This window comes from Melozone crissalis, unplaced genomic scaffold, assembly GCF_028551555.1.
Source record: "Melozone crissalis strain CALT ecotype California unplaced genomic scaffold, PUWL_Pcris_2 ptg000013l_1, whole genome shotgun sequence".
NCBI classification, from domain to species: domain Eukaryota; kingdom Metazoa; phylum Chordata; class Aves; order Passeriformes; family Passerellidae; genus Melozone; species Melozone crissalis.
This window is the reverse complement of record NW_026535791.1, coordinates 41,344,437-41,364,459: the sequence shown is the minus strand read 5'-3', so window position 1 is coordinate 41,364,459 and position 20,023 is coordinate 41,344,437. Positions and strand designations below refer to the sequence as shown.

Genomic DNA, 20,023 nt, shown 5'->3' with positions numbered 1-20,023 from the left:
TTTCTGAGATGCTCTAATTTTACTGGTCTGAAGATCAGTTTTTTAGAGACAAACTACAAGATACTGCTTTGTGTCTGTGATCCAAAGCTAATTTTAAGAGTTGCATGTTGTCAGAGCAGAAGTTGTTTGGCTTAGACGAACTCCCATATCAGCTGTTTGATCTGTTGGAATATTGTCCACCTCATGGGAAGGTACACTTGCATGCAGATAAAAAAGGCATGTCATCTCTATAGGTCTTCTAACACGAATTCCTTCAAACATTTCTGTAGTCGAATGTTCTCATCTCTGTTCTCTTCTGGTGTTCCCAGAGTAACCTCTGAGTTCATCTCCATTTGCATTGACGTATGTTGCTGTTGGATAAAAATTACATTATGCATAAAGTGCACATTCACTGGTATTCAAAATTCTGTGCATTTCTACAAGCACTCAACTTATTTGGCATATATCTGGGATTAGGATATATTGCTTACTCTGCTGCAACTGGAATACAAAGATTATGTTAATTACTCTCTCAATCTACAAGTTACTCACAGGCAAATTTACTTTGCTGTTCTGAGCCTTAATTTTATTTCTTGTCACTCTCCAGGCTGATATGACCATTGTGCCATCAACAATCACTTGAATCAAAAGACCACAGTGTTGTCCTCAGAAATTTTTTGCTATCATGTAGACAGTAACTCCCCAGCTGTGCTGAAGTCTTCTGTCAAAGGTTTATTCAGTGTTTGTAGTAGTTAAGGGACAAAAATAAATTCTTTTCCTGTCAGTAACATTAAATATAGGGTTTTTTTGTGATTATATTTTGAATACAAAGACCTCTACATAGCAGTTTACACAGTTCTAACATGAAGAGAGATACAGAATATAAAGTTGATGGTTATGATTCTTTATTCTGCTAGCCCATATTCATAGCCACAATGGGTATTATCAATTAATTTGCTCACAATTACTGGTAAAAATGGGTGAGAAGGACTTCAGCACAGCAGAGGCGATAAATATACTCTTTAACCAGCTGAGCTCAGGGTCAACATGGCACTTTTAGCATCCAGTTTGGTCAAATTATATTGACCAGAAGTGTCATAGAAATTATTCTGAATCCTGAGAATATGAGACTTGGCCTCAGGCCAGTTCTGGACCTCTTGAGCTTTTCTGAGATGAGTGCAGAGAAGAGGAGGAGCACAGTCTGCTCTGGGACCCAGCCCAAGGCTTGTGGAATGAGCTCCAGGGGCAAGTTCAAAACACCTAAATCTTTTAATTTGTCATTTGATTATATAGAATATGCACATAATTTTCCCCATAAATTCATTTTGAGAAGATGAGATTAAACAAAACAAACCATTCCTCTTGTCTCACAACTCAAATTATGATTCCTGGACTGAGATGATCATGGTTTCTGTCAGTGATGTAGGTATATTATTAAAAAATGCCCCAAAACACAATATTGGAAGGCATACATCTTTCTCTTGGGAAAGAAAACAGCATAAGGAAACACAATGGAAATTACTAGTTAAATTGATGAATGCTCTACTAGATTTTGATATTTTGATATATGGCAGGATAGAGTAAAATTTACAGAAATCCTGCCGAGGCTCTGAACAAATATTTTGAGCACACAGATCAGAGAAAATCCTCATTACAGTTTCCTTTTTCAATGGTGCTTTCCACCAAAAAATCATAATTTGGGCACACCTGTGCCTTCTCATGTGTTGCAGAACCAGGTAAGAAGCAATCTTGCTGTCCCTTCTAGCACACAGTTCACTGTGCAGCTTTTCTGGAGTTACACAGATCTAAACTACTGCCTCACTAGCACATTTTTCCTTGCAACTCACACAATGACAGCAATAACGAACACTGAATGTGCAAGCCAAGGAGCTCCATTAACAACAGTCTCCAAATACTGTTAATATTTAGTCCTTGTTTTGCCAAGTTAACTAAAGACTTGTAATGTGGCATGAGATAAGCAAGCACCTGAGCTCATAGTGCCTCAGCTCTTCCAAAGTAAACAGCTCTGCTTGTGGCTTTGTCCTGAAGCAGGGGCACAGCTGTGGTAGGTTACATTGCATGCATTGTGCAGCCTCCTCCTTCCTGCTAGAAGAATGTGCACATTTGCTGCTGCAGAGCCAATGACTTGCAGATAGCCACAAAAAGTTCCCCTAGGTAACTGGCTGACATGCTTGCATGTATAACATCCCATAACTGACTATTCCTCAGGGACTCAGGGTGATCACTCCTTAAAATGTTGGCCCACTGAGTGGGGATACACTGAAAAACCTTGGAGCACACAGGACATTTTAGTCCCCTGAAGATTTTCTCCATCCTGTTTACTGACATCAGTCCTGTAACCTTCACAAGGAATTCTGTTCTCACAACAAATGCTGTACATACCTTTTCCCTCTTGTTTTTTTGGTTTTTGTTTTGTTTTAATTAAATGCTGCTCCAAATGCAATGCTGCACCATCTGATTGCAAGTAATGTCATGCGTGTCAGTGTGGTGAGAGAAAAAAGAGAAACAAGACACACTACCTGGTGGTGAGTCTCATCTGCTAACCATGTTTTGATATTGTTTGAAGGATGTGGAACAGGTGTGGTTAAAACTTCCAGGCATCTGTACCTGCAAGACAGTGATACAGGCACGCTACTATTCTTGTCTGCAGGAACAGATCAGACATTAATATAATATGTATTTGTAATATATATTCCAGTTCCAAGGCAGACATCGACTATTTGTAAAGCCATTTAATTTTTTTTCTTTCTTTTCACTGGAGACATTTTTTTCAACATTTTCACTAGCTCTTCTTTAGCCTAACTGGTTTCTAACCTGCAAGAGTTTTAAAAGGACTGGATGCATATTAAAAAACCTATCATTTCTACACAAATAATATTTCCAAGCAAAATGAGAATTTGTGGCATGCTACTGTGTCTGTAGCTTAAAAAATTATTCATATGTACTCTTTCCATAATTAAAAATTGATAATTTCTTTTATACAAATCAGGAATAATCATTAGTCACTAATTAAATAATAAGTTTACTCTTAATAGAGGCTCCACTTACATACTGCACCTTCCAAATACTAAGGTATCTTGAGTCATCCTCCTATCCCGGACAAGTTTATTTCTCAGTTCAAGAAAGCCTTTGCTGCCATAGGCAGCTGTCAATAGTGAAGCTGTGTTGCCAGGCAGAAAAGTGATGGCATAGAGAGAGTTAGCAGCATTAACTCCTGGGGGGTGCAGGGCCACTACTCTACTTTGCTCTACTAATGGTATTAATAGTACAGCAAAGGAAATTCATTCCACCAGACTGACTTCCCCTTTTATTTCTAGCAAAGTCTCCAGTTTAGAGTGAAAAACTACTGTCATAACACCCATGGATTATGAAATGAAATTGGACAGCATGACATGAAGTTCATCTCTGGTCTGATTAATAGAGGTGGCCTTGATGCGGAATCTGTGAAAGCATGGGGCAGAGTCACACTGAAGATAGAGTGGCAGCTGTCAGAGTAAGATTAAAAAATGTCATTTATAGTGGCAGAAATACATCAGAGAGTAGGGTGTGAGACTGGATCTGTGGGGGACTGTGGTAGGAGCTGTGAGAGAAGAATTACAGGTGTCAGTGTCTTACACTAGGTCATAACATCAAGTACTAGTTTATTAGAACAATAGTTGGAAAGGAACAATTTACTGCTTCTTGAGAAAATCTGTGTTTGACTTTTTTCCATTGTATGGTTTACTCTCATCCTGACCCCTCTTCCACCAGAAATTATACAATTATCAAAAATGTACACTACCTTCTACATGCATATATCAGCAGACCTCCAAGGAAAACCAGAGAACAAAACAATGTGAGGCTTAGCAGTAGGATATCCACCGTCTTTTCTTAAAGAAAAAAAAAAAAAAAAAGAAAGAAAAGAAAAGAAAAAGGAAAAAGAAAAAAACAAAAGGAAAAGTAATGTTAATTAAATGGGAGAGGCTACAATAGTTAATAAATTGATTAATTGCACATGGAATCATAAATATTGCTGTATTCCTGAACTGTCACAGATTTAAAGAAACATTTCCTGGAGATTTTTTTAGGGGAAAAGGGCTTCTGACTTTACCACTGTTCCTTCCTCCCCTTCCTCCTTCTAGCCCTCAGCCTTGCTGCTGTCTTTGTCCAGTACATCCTCTTGCTTCTTTCCATTCCCTTCTTTTCCTGGAATTCTGCTCTCATATCCTGGGCATGGCCTGTCCTGCCACTGGATATTTCCACAAAGCCTTGACTCCTCTGGATATGAAACCCTCTGTCCATCTGCTGTTGGTGTTTCTGCTGCTGCTCCTGAGCTGCTACTGCTGCTGCTCCCATCTCCACACACCGTGGATCCCCCTCTTCTGCCTCCTCACCACTTCACAGCTGTAACTGATTTAAGGCAAGATGAAAATAAAAGCATTTTGTCAAGCAAAATATTCTTTTTGATTCAAGAAGCAGCATTTGGTTTCTATTATACTTACCTTTTTAACCCTGCTTGGCATAGTCCTAAAGAAATGGCATCAATACATATTTATATTGTTCAACAAATACTACTACTCTGTACCTTGCATTTCTTCCTCCAAAATACCCAAAATAGCAATGTATTTGCTTGACTCAGAAATATTTTCTGGGAAATTTTATTTCTTGTTTAATATCTAGCTTCAGAACCACAAATAGTTTGGACCAGTTTTAACTAAGTATTTTGAAGAAAAACAGACAAGGAAAGCTCTTAAAATATTTATAGTCTGAGGCCAGTTAACCAGTGGTGTTAGGATCAATCTAGATTAAAAATCAAAGTATAAAAGAATAAAAGTTCTGAGTTTGTACCCATTTATTTCCACAAATTTCATATGAAACCAAGAAAAAAACTCAGAAACTTGTGGGTAGAACTTATAAGAACATGTCTTATCTTCTTTAAAGTATAAAACTACTCTTTATTCACTTTAAGATGAAAAGGAAGTTACTTTCTTCTTGCTGTCTGAGATGAGGGCTTGGAAAACTTATTCTGAACCACCTCTGGACTGTGTAGTAGAATTTTTTTTGAGTTTGTGGTAATTTCTCTGCATCATTCTGCTAACCCTACATTGTGTACACACCCAGGAGAAGAGGAAGTCCTGTTCTTATCATCAGCTGAACCACAAAGGGGTTTGCTTCTCCTGCTTTCTTACTTCTTGCATTTTGGAGAGCAGCAAGAAAAAGAAGCACATATATTCTTTTGGGTAGACCATTTCATGGTGGGTTGGTTTTTTTTCAGATGCAAATGCTTTAAGTTTGACAGAAATAACAGAACTTTGAAACCAAAACTAGTGGCTTGGTTTGCAAAAATGCAGAACACTTCTGAATTACTACAAACTTCAAAGTGATCTGTGAATGCTCATCAGCTCTAAAAATTAGACCAATTATTTCAAGTTTCTACATATGAATAAAGCTGATTAAACATTTCTTTTTTTAGCAGAAGGTTTTTATAGTAAATAGCTCAGTTCAGGTTAAATTGTGAAGATTTTTTTTGAGAGCATATGCTAATTCCAAAGGAGAATTAATGTTTTCCTCATGAGAAAATTAGCAAATTCTTTTCATGTCAAAGGAACATTTCAGAACAAATATTTTAGTTATGTTTTGAATTATGTTATTTAATTTTGATGCTTCAGCTTTTTTTTTTAAATTAAGGCTAAAATGCCTTTTTAAAATGCATTCTTAAAGAAATGTTGCACATTTCCTAGATGAAACAGTGGAATGTCAAGGAGAAGCAAACAGAAAGCAGGTCATGCTATGCTTCTTCAAGAATTTCAGAAAGAGATCCTGTAACTCCAGAAAAATTGACACATTAAAATAAATATTGAATGGATGGTTTTTATTCAGGTTACTTGCATAGTGTCCATTTATACATGCTTCCAATTAGAAGCAGATAGAATAATTTCCACAGAATCCAAAGTAAAATGGACAGAAAAATTTGTCTCAGCATGAAAGGAAGTATGTAAAGAGATTTGGCTGAGCACCTGACCCTCCAATGGAATAACTCCATATATTAATTTTATTAAAACCACTGATTCTTCCTGAGTAGGAGAGAGGGAAACTGCTGCACCACATGTGCAAAAATGTAACATCTCGCCTGGCATTTCCTGTCCTCAGATAAATAGGGATTTGAAGCTCAAAGATCAATAGGACATATTCCAAAATACAGTCTTTTTTATTAAATAATGACACTCACCTTGTTTTGTTTTACTACCCATAGTACTGTACTTTTTTTTTGCATGCTGACACACAATTTTTTCTCTATAAATACAGCCTCAAACCGCTGTAATACTTCCCCTCTGCCTAAGCTGATGGTAGAAATCTTCTGCATGTGGAGACATTTTTCTCATCATGGAAAGCACATCAGTGTTAGGGGTTTTCTCTATAGAGGTTGAAGGAAAAGTATTGCAGTACTTTTGTTTACTTTGTTTTTGCAATGCTCTTGTTTACTTTGTGCTCAAGTGAGATATTGGGGCCAGAGCACATAAATTTAAATAAGAGCTAAACCATTTCCTATCTCTGTCAGATAAGAAATTATTCCACCAGTGTAATAAGTGACATTTTGGACTTAGTCCTTAAAGACTATATGGTTTGATGAATGGTAGGACTTTTGTGGATTTCTTGGCTTACCAACTCCAGTTGAAAATATTTTTAGAGATGCGTGGGCTGTCCTTTGCAGGGCAAGGAAACAGGGTGGAGGGATGATGGTGTAAGGACCTAGTCAGCTGCTGAACATTATTCTTTCCTAAAGGCTGTCAAGAGTCAGGACAACAGTTCTGTAAAAAGCAGGGAATTAGAGCTCAGACTAAGGACTCTGCTTCCCTACAGCAGAGCTGTGTGAGCCTGGTGTGTGCCGTGGACCCCAGGTACAGTTATGCCCCAATACCAGCCTGGAGCAGAAGAGAGGCAAAAATGAAGTAAATATATTGAATGGTAATAACATAACCCATGAAAACAGCAATGAGAAGTAAGTACATAACTTACCATCATGAATAAACACTGGTTCACTCCATTCACTCCAGATCTTGTTTGCTATGCAAATCTCTTTCTTTACCCTCACTTGTGCTGCACATCTTTTTGCTGGCTTATGAAATGGATACTTATAGTTCTCTGCAGTGACATTTGCAATCTATCAAGAGAGGTTTAGGGGATTGTTTTAAAATATTTTGCATTGCAGTTCAAACAGATGTAAACTTGGGATGTCAAATACTACTATTTACATCTCTAACTAGTAGGAAGAGATTTTCAGAACAAATTCTTATGTCTAGATACAATTGACTCTCATCTGATGTGTGTTAAAACTCAGAAACTGGAATTGACAAGATGCAAGGAGGTATCATTTATGTCAGGACATTAGGAATTTGAAAACACTGATTCCCCTTTCATTTTTTATCACACCACATATAGGATGAACACTGTAACTATGGAACTGCAAGTTTCAAGATTTTGGTGTGGGTAGTCTGCTACACTTGCTTCTCTGTTGGAATAAAATCTTTCATTTTTCACCTGAAGGATATCCATTGTTTTTGTGGCTATCCTGAAACATATTTAATTGTACCTATGAAAAAAAAAAAAGAACATCACTTCAAAAGATCAAGCCCAAACATGGAGTGGTGGAATTTAAAGAAGAGGGATCTTGAAATAATCCCTAACCACTTTTGAATACTGAAGCAAACTTCTATAAATAAAAATGTTGGAAATTTTAGAAGTAATAAGAAAGAGAGAAAACTCTTGCTTGTAGAAGTTTAAAGTGATGCAAAGAAGTAGAAAGTATGAATCTCATACATGGAGAAACACGGAATCTTTGCTTCCTTGGTGTTAAGAAAGCACGATCTGTTCTCTTCATACTGGCTGATGTGGTGTGGATTTGACTCTGTGCACCATGTCAGTTCTTTCTGTTCCCTTTAAGGCTTTTCCAGTTCTGGTGTCTATTAATATTTTGTGGCACCCAAAGCACAATATGAAACTTCAGGGGAAACTCAGCATGTAGACGGGCAAGTTAGTCACAACCTGCATCTTACATGTGACATGCTGGTCATATACACTAAAATAACATTTGACCTTTGCCTAACACAGAATGATTGACTCAGTTTGTTGTTCAATGCAATCCACAGGCCTTCTTTCTTCTGTGATGACTCCTATATTTTAATTCCTTATTTTGTGTTGACATATTTGACCTGAATTTCCTAATCATAGGATTTTCCTTATTACCGAGTTTTGGCTTGTTGATCTCAGACTTAAACAGAATTTCAAGTTCTGTTGAACAAATCTTGTTTTCCATGGTACTTGACAATCTTTCCTAACTTTGAGACAATATTCTTTTTCTATAACAAAAAAAGTCAATACGGTCTATGTGATAATAATGTACAATTCAAATTTAATATAGAAGACAAAACCTTCAACTTCATTCAATGCAAGCCTGACTCTGAAAGATTTCATAAAATATATTGATTTTTCATTTTTATCAGAAAGACAATTATTTATTATTTATTAAAGAGAAAGGGATTTCTTTCAAGTTTGTTTGAGATTAAATTCTGTTAAGTTTGAGGGATACCTTGTTTTTGTGGAAGTTATGTTGTACAAAGTAAGTGTACTACTAGGGAAGCTGATTACCTTATGATCTGTTATTTTCACCTGGTACAAAAAGCACTTTTTCCCTGCTGAACCAATAGTAGGTGGAGGTTTCCAATGAATTTTAATACTTTTCTTTTCGAGGGAAACTGAGACGTTGATTGGTGGGTTCAGCTTCTCTGAAAAATAAAAGAGTGCAGAGAGACCTTCTGTACCTCATGCTCTTGTATTTAAACAGATGTAAAACAAATGAAAGTACATCAGTCCTTAAAATACACAGCTGAGTGTTTTGGAGTTTGCCACACCCAAAAACATTCTAGTGAGTGACACATTTTCTTTGAAATTGCCGTTCAGTAAGTACCTCAAAATAAAGGGACGTAGTTGGGGTTTCCCATGTATCTTTCTAGGAAAGGCAGAAAGAGGGAAGGAGAAGAAGGCCCTCTCCAGAGTCAGTGTTGGTGTAGAGGAGACCTTGAGTCTGCTACTGGCTCCATGTCTTGTAGGATACATGTGTTTTGTCTACCCTCAGTCCTGGTATTATTACTTTTAAAAAATGGAATTTCTTCTCTCAGAGAGGGATTGCAGTGGGGACACTTATAAAGTCTTCATACAATCTTAGAAGGGTTTGGGTTTTAAGGGGCCTTAAGGATCATCTAGTTCCAAATCCCCTGCATGGGCAGGGCCACCTCCCATTAGAGCAGCTTGCTCAAACCTCCATTGAACATGTCCTTGAACACGTTCCGGGATGAGGCATCCACAATTTCACAGAACAGCCTGTTGCCCAGAGAATTGTCTGATTCAATATGTGAAGATTTCTGCAGATGCTTAAGAAATACCTCTCTTTCTCCTGCAGAGGAGCAAGCAAGCACTTGCTATGGAGGAAGTACAGTGTTGGACATTTGAGGCCCCAGGATTTCAGCTCATATATATATTCAGCTTATATCTGGACTCATATAAGCAAGTCTATAGTTATTTTCTAGCATGGCAAGTGTTAGAGCACTGCTACTGTGTGTGTGCTCAGTACCCAGGCATTCTCAGTCCTCCTCAGCTGCTGCTGCATTTCTACGAAAGGAAGCTCTCCAGCTGGAGTTTTCTGAAAAATCCCTGCCAGCAGAGGCAGAAGTGCCTGGCAAGTTTCTGCAGACGGGGTCAGTGAGGTCTGGGGATGAGAGGGCTGCACTGTGAGAGAGGCCAGAGAGGGTCAGTGGCAGCAGGACGGGTCCCTGCAGCTGCTGTGCTTGCTCCAGCAGCCTTCGAGGGTGGGGGTACACCATGAGCCCTGAAGAGACATGAGCCATGACAAGAGGCAGAAGCAGAGGTTTTATGTTTAGTCTCTAAAATACTGCTGCCAGACCACTCTCCCCTCTGTAGGGATGCCAAGAATAGGCAGCAATTTCATTTCTTCCTTTTGTCATATGTCAGATTATAGTTGGCTCTGATTGCAGTGTGATGCTTTAGGTAAAGCAAACAATTTTAATGTCTTAGAAAAGGTTAGATAAGATCTAACTCAGAATAAATATTTAGAGTTTTAAATTATATTTTTCTGATCCCTTGAGCTATGACTGATTCCCAGGTTACAGGTCTGGAAGACAATCAACATGTTAAAGACTTAAAAGGCATTTGAATCTGCAATCTTTGCTAAATTTCAGGTGAATTTCTTACCCATGAGATTAATTCAAACTTCCCAGAGAAGTTAGGAAAAGTAATTTTATATGATCATTCAAAACTGTTGATAATTAAAAATAACTGCCAAGATATTTTTAACTTAAAAATAAATAAAAATTCTACTAATGCTTGAGAACATTCATATTCTTAAATTTGGGTTATAAGTGAGATTTGTGACTATTTATGTTCTTTTTTCTTAATCACACTTGCTCAGCACTATAAAAAAAAGGATAGAAAAGAAAAAACTGTAGAAACAAGGGTACAATGGTTATAAATAGTTTCTTCACATTAGCCTATCTTATATTTTAATTAAAATTATAGATAAACAATGTTTTTAAATCAGACAAAAAAATTAAAAAGTCTACATCCCTAATCCATTTTGTTTAATCTTTGTGCAACATTCACACTAAGATGAATGCCTATATAGTTGGAATTAATATTATGACTATGTCACACCTTTTTTGCTTTTCATGAAGTAACCAATAAATAAAATTTTCATAATATACAGTAATAGACAATACTTACCTATTTTCTGAGGTGTGAAAGCTTTGAAATAAGACAGTACTCTTGAACTATTTCTCAAATTTCTCACAGTTATGTTTAAATTTATTTTCCTTGATGGTTGGAAATGTATTTCTTTCATATAGCATCCAATATTTTTCTTCCTTGCATTTTTTATGTATTGCTGGCATGCAAAAACCTTTCCTACATGTCTGTGAGAAGGAAATAGAAGGTTTTTTTAAATCAAAGACTTAGGTCCAAAATCATGGTTTCATACTTATTTTGCTAAACATCCTTTACCTGTATGAGGTAAAGATCTGGATATCTTTGGGAGCTTCTGCTTTGATGTGCCAGGTGCAATTGAAAAAAGAAATGTTATATATGATGCATGAAAGATTCTGAATGTAAACTGCAACAAAGAAATGGTAAAAAGAAAGAGTCATGTTGATTGTATTTTGATTTCCTAATAACAACATGATGATTGCCTTTACAAACCCATTATATTGGCTTATTTCTAGAAGCATGAAAAAATACTATCTGAGAAAAAATAGATCTTTTTACTTTGTAGACTGTGAAAATTGGGATGCATATTTACTACTGACACCAAAGCCTTACTAACCCACTTCAAAATAAATTAAAATCTCTGATCTTTTAAGAATTGCTGAAATCATATGATACAGAAGGCAATCTTTATGATACATGAGTTGCTAGGGAAAATGAAAAGAAGGTTTGGGTCAAACAGACATCTTGCTCAGCAGAGCTGGAGTTTTCTGAATCTGAACACATCTAATAAAGGAAATAATTCTGCAATATCTCAAGGTATTATGAACCATATTCTTAACATATCTTTTCCAAAAAAAAACAAAGTAGCAGAAGATAATAATGAGATTTCAGAAATTCTCCAAGACAGGAAATTATCATAAATGCTTGGATGTCCTAACAACAAGCAGGAAATAGCTGACCTGGAGGTGCCTTGTAAGTAAGTTCTGTCCAGTCGCTCTCCTTAATTACGTCTTCTGTTTCTTTTGCAAAAAGTTGTGTCTTAACTTTAGCATTAAAACCAGAGTGTAATTGAAGATGTATTATCTTTTCCTTCTCCTGCAGTCTTTCCTAGGAGGAGGAAGAAGAAACTCCATGAAGGTAGACAGTTCTAAGTATTGAAAGGGAAATTATGCAAACTCATCTACTGAATAATACAATATATTACTTCACTTTACACTATGTGCAACCTCTGAAGAACTTACTTTCCTCTCCTTAGTGGTATTGAAGAACTTATAACTCAAAATATACTTCACGGTGTAATTCTTGGTTTCTTCTTTTGTCAGGTTGTTGTTCCAGGACAAAATGACTCTTGAATCATCCTTGGTGGCCCACATAACATTATGCAGCCTGAGTGCATCTGCAATTACAATGATATTACCTAGAGAGAGGATCACCCACTGTGTACACTAAGGAATTGTCTCTCAGCAAGGCTTGCATGCCCAGTAGCCCTGTCAGGGCCTCTGCCCTTGCGTGGAGCAGGAATTTCTGAGGTTTGCTGAATATGACTTTCAGCAATGGGAATCATGCTGCTCTTTGCAGCTCTCAAAATAAATTGATTCACTTTTGCATGTCTTGGACACGTCCCCTACTGCAGGTCTTTGTTTCTCCCTATGGGCCGTAGAAAGTGCCTTGACAAGTTCAGATTAGAGATCTGGGAAGGTTAGCCTAGGATGAACTGTTAATAGTCTACTTACCCTTTATGTCTTCTTTTCCACTTGCCAGGACTGTGGAAAACAGTGTCTTATGTTGGAAAAAGCTCAATATCAGCAGGACATGAATGACTGTCACACGTGCCATAGCAAAGTTTTGGGCCACAGGTCTGAGGGAACTGGAGACTCTTAAGTTCCAAGCTTGGTTGAAAAAGTAGTTAGAACATGCTGTTTTCATTTTGCACCTGTGAAATATTAGGAAAGGGTCACCTAGATGCTTAAAAGGTGTATAAGTACAAAAGGTAAATATGAAATGGCATTTCTTTGACAGCTCTTGTTGCCTAGTGCCTGCTGTTGCCAGGATGTTTGTTCTCAAGCCCACTCTTTGACTGGGGGCCAGGGCCAGAGAGAACGTGTGCCCTAGAGCACAGGTTCTGAGTGACAGCACAGCTTTGGTTGCAAGCCAGCAGCACAGATATGACACTGCTGACACTGCAAGTGTTTAGGCAGGGCCCACCTGACATAACCATGGCTTGATTTAAGCCCAGCAGCTCTCCTTGTGTGTGTTATCTGGCCTCTTGTGACCACAGAGAACTGTCATTTCTAGACTGCGACTTGTGTTACTGGTTTAGGAGGATATGAACCATTAGAGATTAATCCTGCCATTTGAAAAAGTATCAGCAAGAGAATTTCAGGTGTTTGCTAAATTTGTAATTCAGTGAGCAAACAGATTCAGACTGATCAAAGTTGGTTTTAGCAAGACAGCATTGTTATTTCTCTGAAGGGTCTCCTTCAGAGGTTGCTTTAATGTAAAGCAACATTTGATACCCTCTGTGTTCATATGCCTCCATGTTCAGAGACTTTCACTCACTGATTTGCCTTGGCTCTGATAGTTTTCACTTTTAAATTCTTAGACATATTGTGTCCAGGGATCAGCACCTGGAGCCATATCAAAAGGTTCACAATACATTGACTAATAAGTGGCACTAGTCATGTAGAGGAAAATGTGTGAATGTTCAGCACATGAGGAAAATCTACAATGAGGTTTCCTGGAAAAAAAGAAATACACATACACTTAAAATTACATACATATACAGATTAATTTATAATGCTATTTTATCACAATGCAGTGAAAAAGAGACCACTTAAGGAATTCTGCCCTTGTTTATGAAATGCTGTGAAAAAACCATAACAGAAAGCTGTGAGGCAGAGGTTTCCCCATTCTGTTCATTCTGGAGTGATCTCAGCTGTAGCACCAGCAGCAGCTGTACTGTGCCAGTCACACTATGCACATGGCCAGACAAAAAAAGAGTAAATTCTCCTCCTTGGTGTGCCCAGGTGAGAAGCCAATTCAAAAAATTCTAATTGTCTGGAGAGGGAAGGGGTGAGCTGTGCCATTAGTTGTGCTCCTAGAACAGTATGGTGTGTGGTAAGAGGAAAAAGTCAGGAAAAATATAAAATAAAAACAAGGAAATTTTGATGGTTTACTATTCAACACATAGTGGCTCATCCCTCTCCATGGAATGGAGAAATCAAAAACAGTCCTAGGAACATGTAAGTACTTTATTTAAATTAGCAGAAAGGGAAAATGAGGATGGAAAACACTACGCAGGTTAAAATACCTGTGGTTAATATTAACATGATTTTTTTTGAAAAACACAAGTCAAAAGGGGATGTGGAACAGGAAAAGGAACAAAATAAATCTTACAGTAGCAACAACTTTTGGCATTGGAAACAAAAATAGACATAATTTGTGCAGCAACATAAATGCATTTATGGTTTGAGACAGGACACACAGGGGCAGACAATCAAGACTTTTAAAGTCTGAACAAACTTAGAAAAAAGCCAACCAACCTGAGTCAAAGAAAGGCATTTCAGGTGAGAGCAGTGCTGTTTCCCCAAGGTGAGCTGCTCCTAGGAGTGCCTTTAGTGCAGGACTGAGAGGCTCCTCTGCCCTCAGTGTGCAGTGAACACGGGCACCTTCTCCCACCGGCGCTGCGAGGCTGGACAGGGAGAGCGGGCTGCAAACAGCACCAGGGAAAGGCATGGAAACAGGTACATGGAAAGCTACCAGAAAAACTATTAGAGGTGCATGCACAAGCTCACATCCCTAATTCAGCAGCTCTAGGTGCTGGGGCAATGCTTATGGAATGGGCTGCAGGAGGCGGCCAGAGTTGGGGATTATTTCTGAGTAACATCTCCTGTTCTCACTGCTGCAGGCAGAACAGCAGAAGGACAGCTGGGCTGACCCCACAGGGTATTTCTTATGTTTATATACAATTAATTAGTCCACAAAAAACAGTAAAGTGAAAGCACTGCAGCATAATTGCACCCAGAGTGACCAGAAGGGAACAAAACCTGTCCACACATAAAAAGCTTTTGATTCACAACTTGTCAAAGAACAAGTATTTTCATTTATGCCAGCATAGATGAGTTGAAAGGCAGAACATTTCTTCTCAGACATATGCAGACAGGACTTTGTGCTCCTCATCCTGTGTTACAAAGAGGTTTGAGTTAGCATATGGTGCTGAAATTCAGTCCATGATGTGCAAAATGAAATTCATTGCCTGACAATTTTTTTCTAATAATATTGTCTGGCTCTTTTGTCTCTGAAAAAATGCATACTAGCCAAATATGCCAAAACTAGCCAAAACTGCAGACAGTCCAGTTAATCTAGTGGGACAGAAATTATCTCAACAATCTAAATCATCTAGAAAAACAACAATAATGCAAAAAAACAAACAAACAAGAAACTCCAAATTCTTTTCAAGTCATGTCCTGTCAAAAATGGGGCTTAAAAAAAATACTATTCATATTTTACCATTTCTTTTTTTTTTTTTAATTTGTCCCATCTCTTTTACTTCTGAGCTTCAGCTACAGCTAATACCTGTTGGTTGGTGCCCAGCAATGTCTGGGTTACAGTAGTGCATTGCTGGAGTAAGAGAAAGGGAATAGAACTGACAGGAGCTGCCAGCTCATCCACCACTGCAGCTGCAGAGGCTGTTTGTACAAAACCCACCTGCTGAATTTGGGAAGCAGACAGAGAAAGAAAAATTAAAATAGCTAAAACAAGTTTCATAAAACTTAAGAGCTGTTAGTTCAAGTTGCAGAACATGAAACAATTAAATTTTAAATCTGCATTATACATGTGTTTGAATAAAGCTATTTTTTTAAAGTTTCTGGAGGTGATTATTATATCTTCCTAAATGTAAAAGTTAATTTTTTAAGAAATAGTTTTTATATACATATGTTTTCTTTGAAAAATAAATTGTAAAATTTTAAAAAAAAGACAATTTCAGGTGGTCTTGAAAATTATATTATGCCAAATTTGGAAAGTAAATTCAACAACTAAACAATGAAATCTTTTATTCATTGTTCTAATGCACAGTTTTAGATGAAGGGAATCACTGTGACTGTTTGTCTGATTAAGATTACCTAAAACTTAGACTTAATTAAAGGTTGTCAGGTTTTCAACACTCCCCACCCCATCCCGTATTTAATAGTAAAAAATGTAGAAATTGATCAATGAATGATGAAATAAGCAATATAGGTCAAATAAAGTTTAAATCTCTTGGCAGATGAAGAGTCAAATGTATCATTTACATTATTTTTTTCAAAACTTACCTCAATTTTAATGCTTGTTAAATCCTGGGTACCTATGCATCACTTGGGCTGAGAAGTGGGACAGATCAGCACTGGAGAACGTCTTGGTTTAGGACTACAGCGAGAAATTGATTCAGGAGACTTCCCTTTTCACAAGGCACTCCCTCAGAAAAGCCCACTGCGAGGGCCACTTCCCACTGAGGGGCTGGAGCACACCTCTGAATAAAGCAAACACTGCCTGGAACCTTCCCCAAGGCCTTCGGACCTCTAAGGAGACACATCTCTGCATGACTAACCCAGAAGTCAGAGCTGTTACTACTTTCCCCTTTTTGTATATGGAAAAGAAAGGTTTCAAAACTTTTTTATGTATTTTAATAAGCTTTTATCTTTTAAGAAGAAGTCAGATTAAGGAAGAAATTAAATCACACAGTTCAAGCGTGACCTATGAAATTAAAATCCCAGAAAGATCCTACCCTACTTGCCATTGTTCTGCTGGTTTTTAGTGGCTGATATGTATCTTTTAGCTTGTAGCAAATTAGGAAAAAAAAAAGTCACAGAACGAATCAGGAAAAGGAACAAATAAATGTTGCATCTTGAAGAGGTAGGACTGTCTGTTTAACGCTTCATATCTGAAGGTTTGCCCAGCCTGGTCTCTGAAATTGTCCTTTTAACTGGCTTGGTTTATAAAGTTAATTTGCAGTTGCAAATTGCAATTGCAAGGCACACTGACAACTTATGAATGTCATTTTTGGTGGAGTTGACTGACTTGATAATAAGTGGGCTTGAAATCAACAACTTTGTTCATACACACTGATCTTTTGCATTCCAGCTTTCCATGTTAAGCTGAATTTAGAGGGGCAATAATGAATAAAAATTGTGGTGATGGTGATGTTTTTGGGTTTTTTGTTTGTTTGGGTTTTTTGAGGGGGATGTTTGTTTTTGTATTTTGTCTTGGAACAGATATGACACATTGTTCACATTAAAAAGTTTATTTACTAAAGGATCTGACTCCAGGTTTTGGTGCAAAAATGAACTTAAGGTATCAAGACTGCATTATTTATTGCCTTTTCAAAAACTGCCAAATTTGGACAAAATATTTCACAATCCTTTCTATAAAGGGCTGAGAGGTAATATAATAATATAGCTTTTATCATTTGCTGGCTGGTGTGATCTTTTCCAGAGCATGGAAACCAGCTCTTCTTCTTTGCTTTTCCCCATCTTTGGGTACTGGATACAGTAGAGAAATGCTGAAAATGGAAGAATCCCATAAAACACCTTTGATGCTTGTTCAGTGAAGTGCCAGAAACCTGAATATTTTCACTCTCATCCCAGGCAGAGGCTGTTACAGTTATGTATGGAAATAGTTTTAGTTTTTCGGTATGTGTGTTAAAAATGCATGTTTCAAAGAAAACACAAACAAATGAACAAACAAACAAAAAATCCAGCTATAGAAATGTTGTAGAGATCAATGAAATATTTTGGGTTGTTAATAGTAAAGTCTTAAAAATAGCTGCTTTGTCTTTTGGGTGCCTCTTTCTTTTAATAAAATATTTTTGACAGTGATTACTCTGACTTACATCTAGTGAGATATTTCTCTATATTTCCTAGTATCAAAAACAATAACCAACTGCCATCATCACTCCATAACCACTCCCCAAACAAACATAGAATTAACCCCAGAACTAACCCCCCAAAAAACCAAACAAAAATACAAACCATGATCCTAAATCATCAACCAATCACCCACCAAATTTTATGTTCTTGTAGCTTATAAAAAGCATGACACTGAAGATGTCTAGATGTCATCTATATAGATTCAATAAGTTAATCTTGATCTTAGATTAGAAGGGGATATGTTTAGGTCCATGTTTTTGGGGGGGATTTTTGGTTTTTTTTTTTTTGGTGGGGTTTTTTTGGGGGGGTTTCTTTTTTTGTTTTTGTGGGTTTTTGTTTTGTTTTGGTTTGGCTTTTTTTGTTAAAGCTAGATAGTAAAATTCAAGGTAAAGCTAAACCAACTTTACCTCAAATGCTTTAAACCAATTGCTTCCTTATTCTGGTGTTAATCAGACATGATCTTATGGTGGGGATGTACAAAACCCACATTTTTCTAATGATGAACTGAGATAAAGAAAGGTAAATGTTTCTGGAGAACTCTGACTATATTTAGAAGTGTGTTTTATTTAAGTGAGAAGAGTGTGACTTAGAATCTCAAATCCAATGGTAATATAGTGGCAAACCTGACCGAAAGCCCAGTACTCAATTTTTAAAATGTAGAAAACTTCATTCCCCTTGTGTCTCCTGTTTATTAGAAAAACATGGAAATTTTGTCTGGTTAAGGTGTGGTTTGCACTTTGAATTAATGGCAGCACCTCAACAATTGCAATATGTTTCTTCCTCTTCTTTTACACCATAACTCACTGCCATTACTGACTTCAGAGAAAAGAAGTTAATTACTTTGCACACATTTTTTGGACCTCTCTAAAAATTTTAAATAAATAAAGATTTTTATTTCATTTTTCAAATCTTCATATGTTAATTTATTCAGGAAAGCAGGAATGGCAGGAACTCAGCACCCTTTTTCCATCCTCTAATAGACTCTCACACTGAGTTGTGTTACAGTTTCAGTCCATCAAAGGGATGCATTGGAATCACGTGTGGATTTGGGCTGATCAAAACAGCAAGTCATGTAATTAAAAATATCCATAAAGCCAGTGCACTCTGCAGTTACCTCAGCAGGGTTTAGGTGCCGGTGGAAAGGAAGGACTGCTCACATTCCATAAAGCCTACGCTCCAAGCAGTGTTTAGTACTTGACAGCCCCTTCTGTCTCAGTCCTCTGAACCCTATGTGGGGCCAGAGAAGTCCTAAGCTTGTGACTAAAGGACAAGGTGTTTGTGACTAAAGGACAAGGTCTTTCCCTTGTCACAGTCCCTGCAGTCTAGTTTGTTATGTCAACAAAACTAGCATTTGCAATCATGTGCTGGGGATATTTGGGGTGCTCTTGGGTTCCACCTCTGTTTACACCAAGGGAGGAAGAGGGAAAAACTCATCTTTTTGCTTTGTACTGAAGTGAAAATGAAGTTTCAGAAATTTGGGCTGTTAGTAACCTATTTCACTGCAAAAAGGAGTAGTGAGGCAGGCTTGAAGGATAGCAGGGAGTGTCCTGAAAGTGATACTGCTTATTAACAGAAGGGAATTTTGAAATCACAGCTTTCTACTGCAGTGACTAAATTTCCACCATCTGGGTATCTTAGTTCTGCTTTAAATCTGATCTCATGTTTCTGTTTCATATAATAGGGATGGCAGTTGTCATGCAGCCTTCTGCTCTGCCTCTTCAGTGTCAAAATGTAACATTTCTTTTGACATGGATTATTTTGTAATACTTTTCAAACTATGTGTATGTACATACACCACAGTGAGGCTTGAGATCTCCTGGAGGAGACATTTCTTTGTTTTCTGAAAATTATCAGCTGCAACAAATATCCAGCTGTTGACAGTGAAAGTCAGCCTTAGATCAAATGCCTCTGTTCCAGCCTCTCTTGAATCCTACAGGCAGAGATTTATGAGAGAATGTGCAGGTTTCAGGTTCACTCTAGGGTATTTCTTAGTTCATCATTTGCATTGGGGTGAGAAAGAGTCCTATAAAGGAGTGCAATACTATACAGCCATGTTTGGCCTTGGTTAATCTAGAGGAATCAGTGAAATATTTCAATTATAAGAATGGTGCTGTAAGGTTTGTGAGTACAAAACCATTAGACTAGACCATTTAACACCTGCCTTAGGATATGCACTGCATTTAATGGGAGAGATGGGGGAAGGCACGAATACAAAAAATCAGATCCCTAATCTTTCTTGAGTGAAGAACTGAGGCACAGAGAGATTGCACAAGTTTTCAAATCACACTAGATATACCTGAAATAGCTAATTGCTACTATTCTGTCATTTCCATTTTAAATTTAATGAACTACATAAAAAAACTCAA

General features: G+C 37.4%; 1 protein-coding gene across 1 annotated transcript; it reads right to left on the bottom strand.

The window, feature by feature from the left end:
• Positions 1-227: 227 nt before the first annotated feature.
• LOC128934624 (interleukin-5 receptor subunit alpha-like) lies at positions 228-12,588 on the bottom strand. Its single transcript, XM_054272357.1, has 10 exons — positions 12,486-12,588; positions 11,994-12,148; positions 11,712-11,859; positions 11,050-11,158; positions 10,774-10,961; positions 8,626-8,762; positions 6,997-7,141; positions 3,782-3,869; positions 2,520-2,607; positions 228-350 (listed from the first exon to the last, which is right to left on the bottom strand). The coding sequence occupies exons 1-10, from the start codon at positions 12,586-12,588 to the stop codon at positions 228-230; spliced, it is 1,284 nt and encodes a 427-aa protein (XP_054128332.1).
• Positions 12,589-20,023: the final 7,435 nt, after the last annotated feature.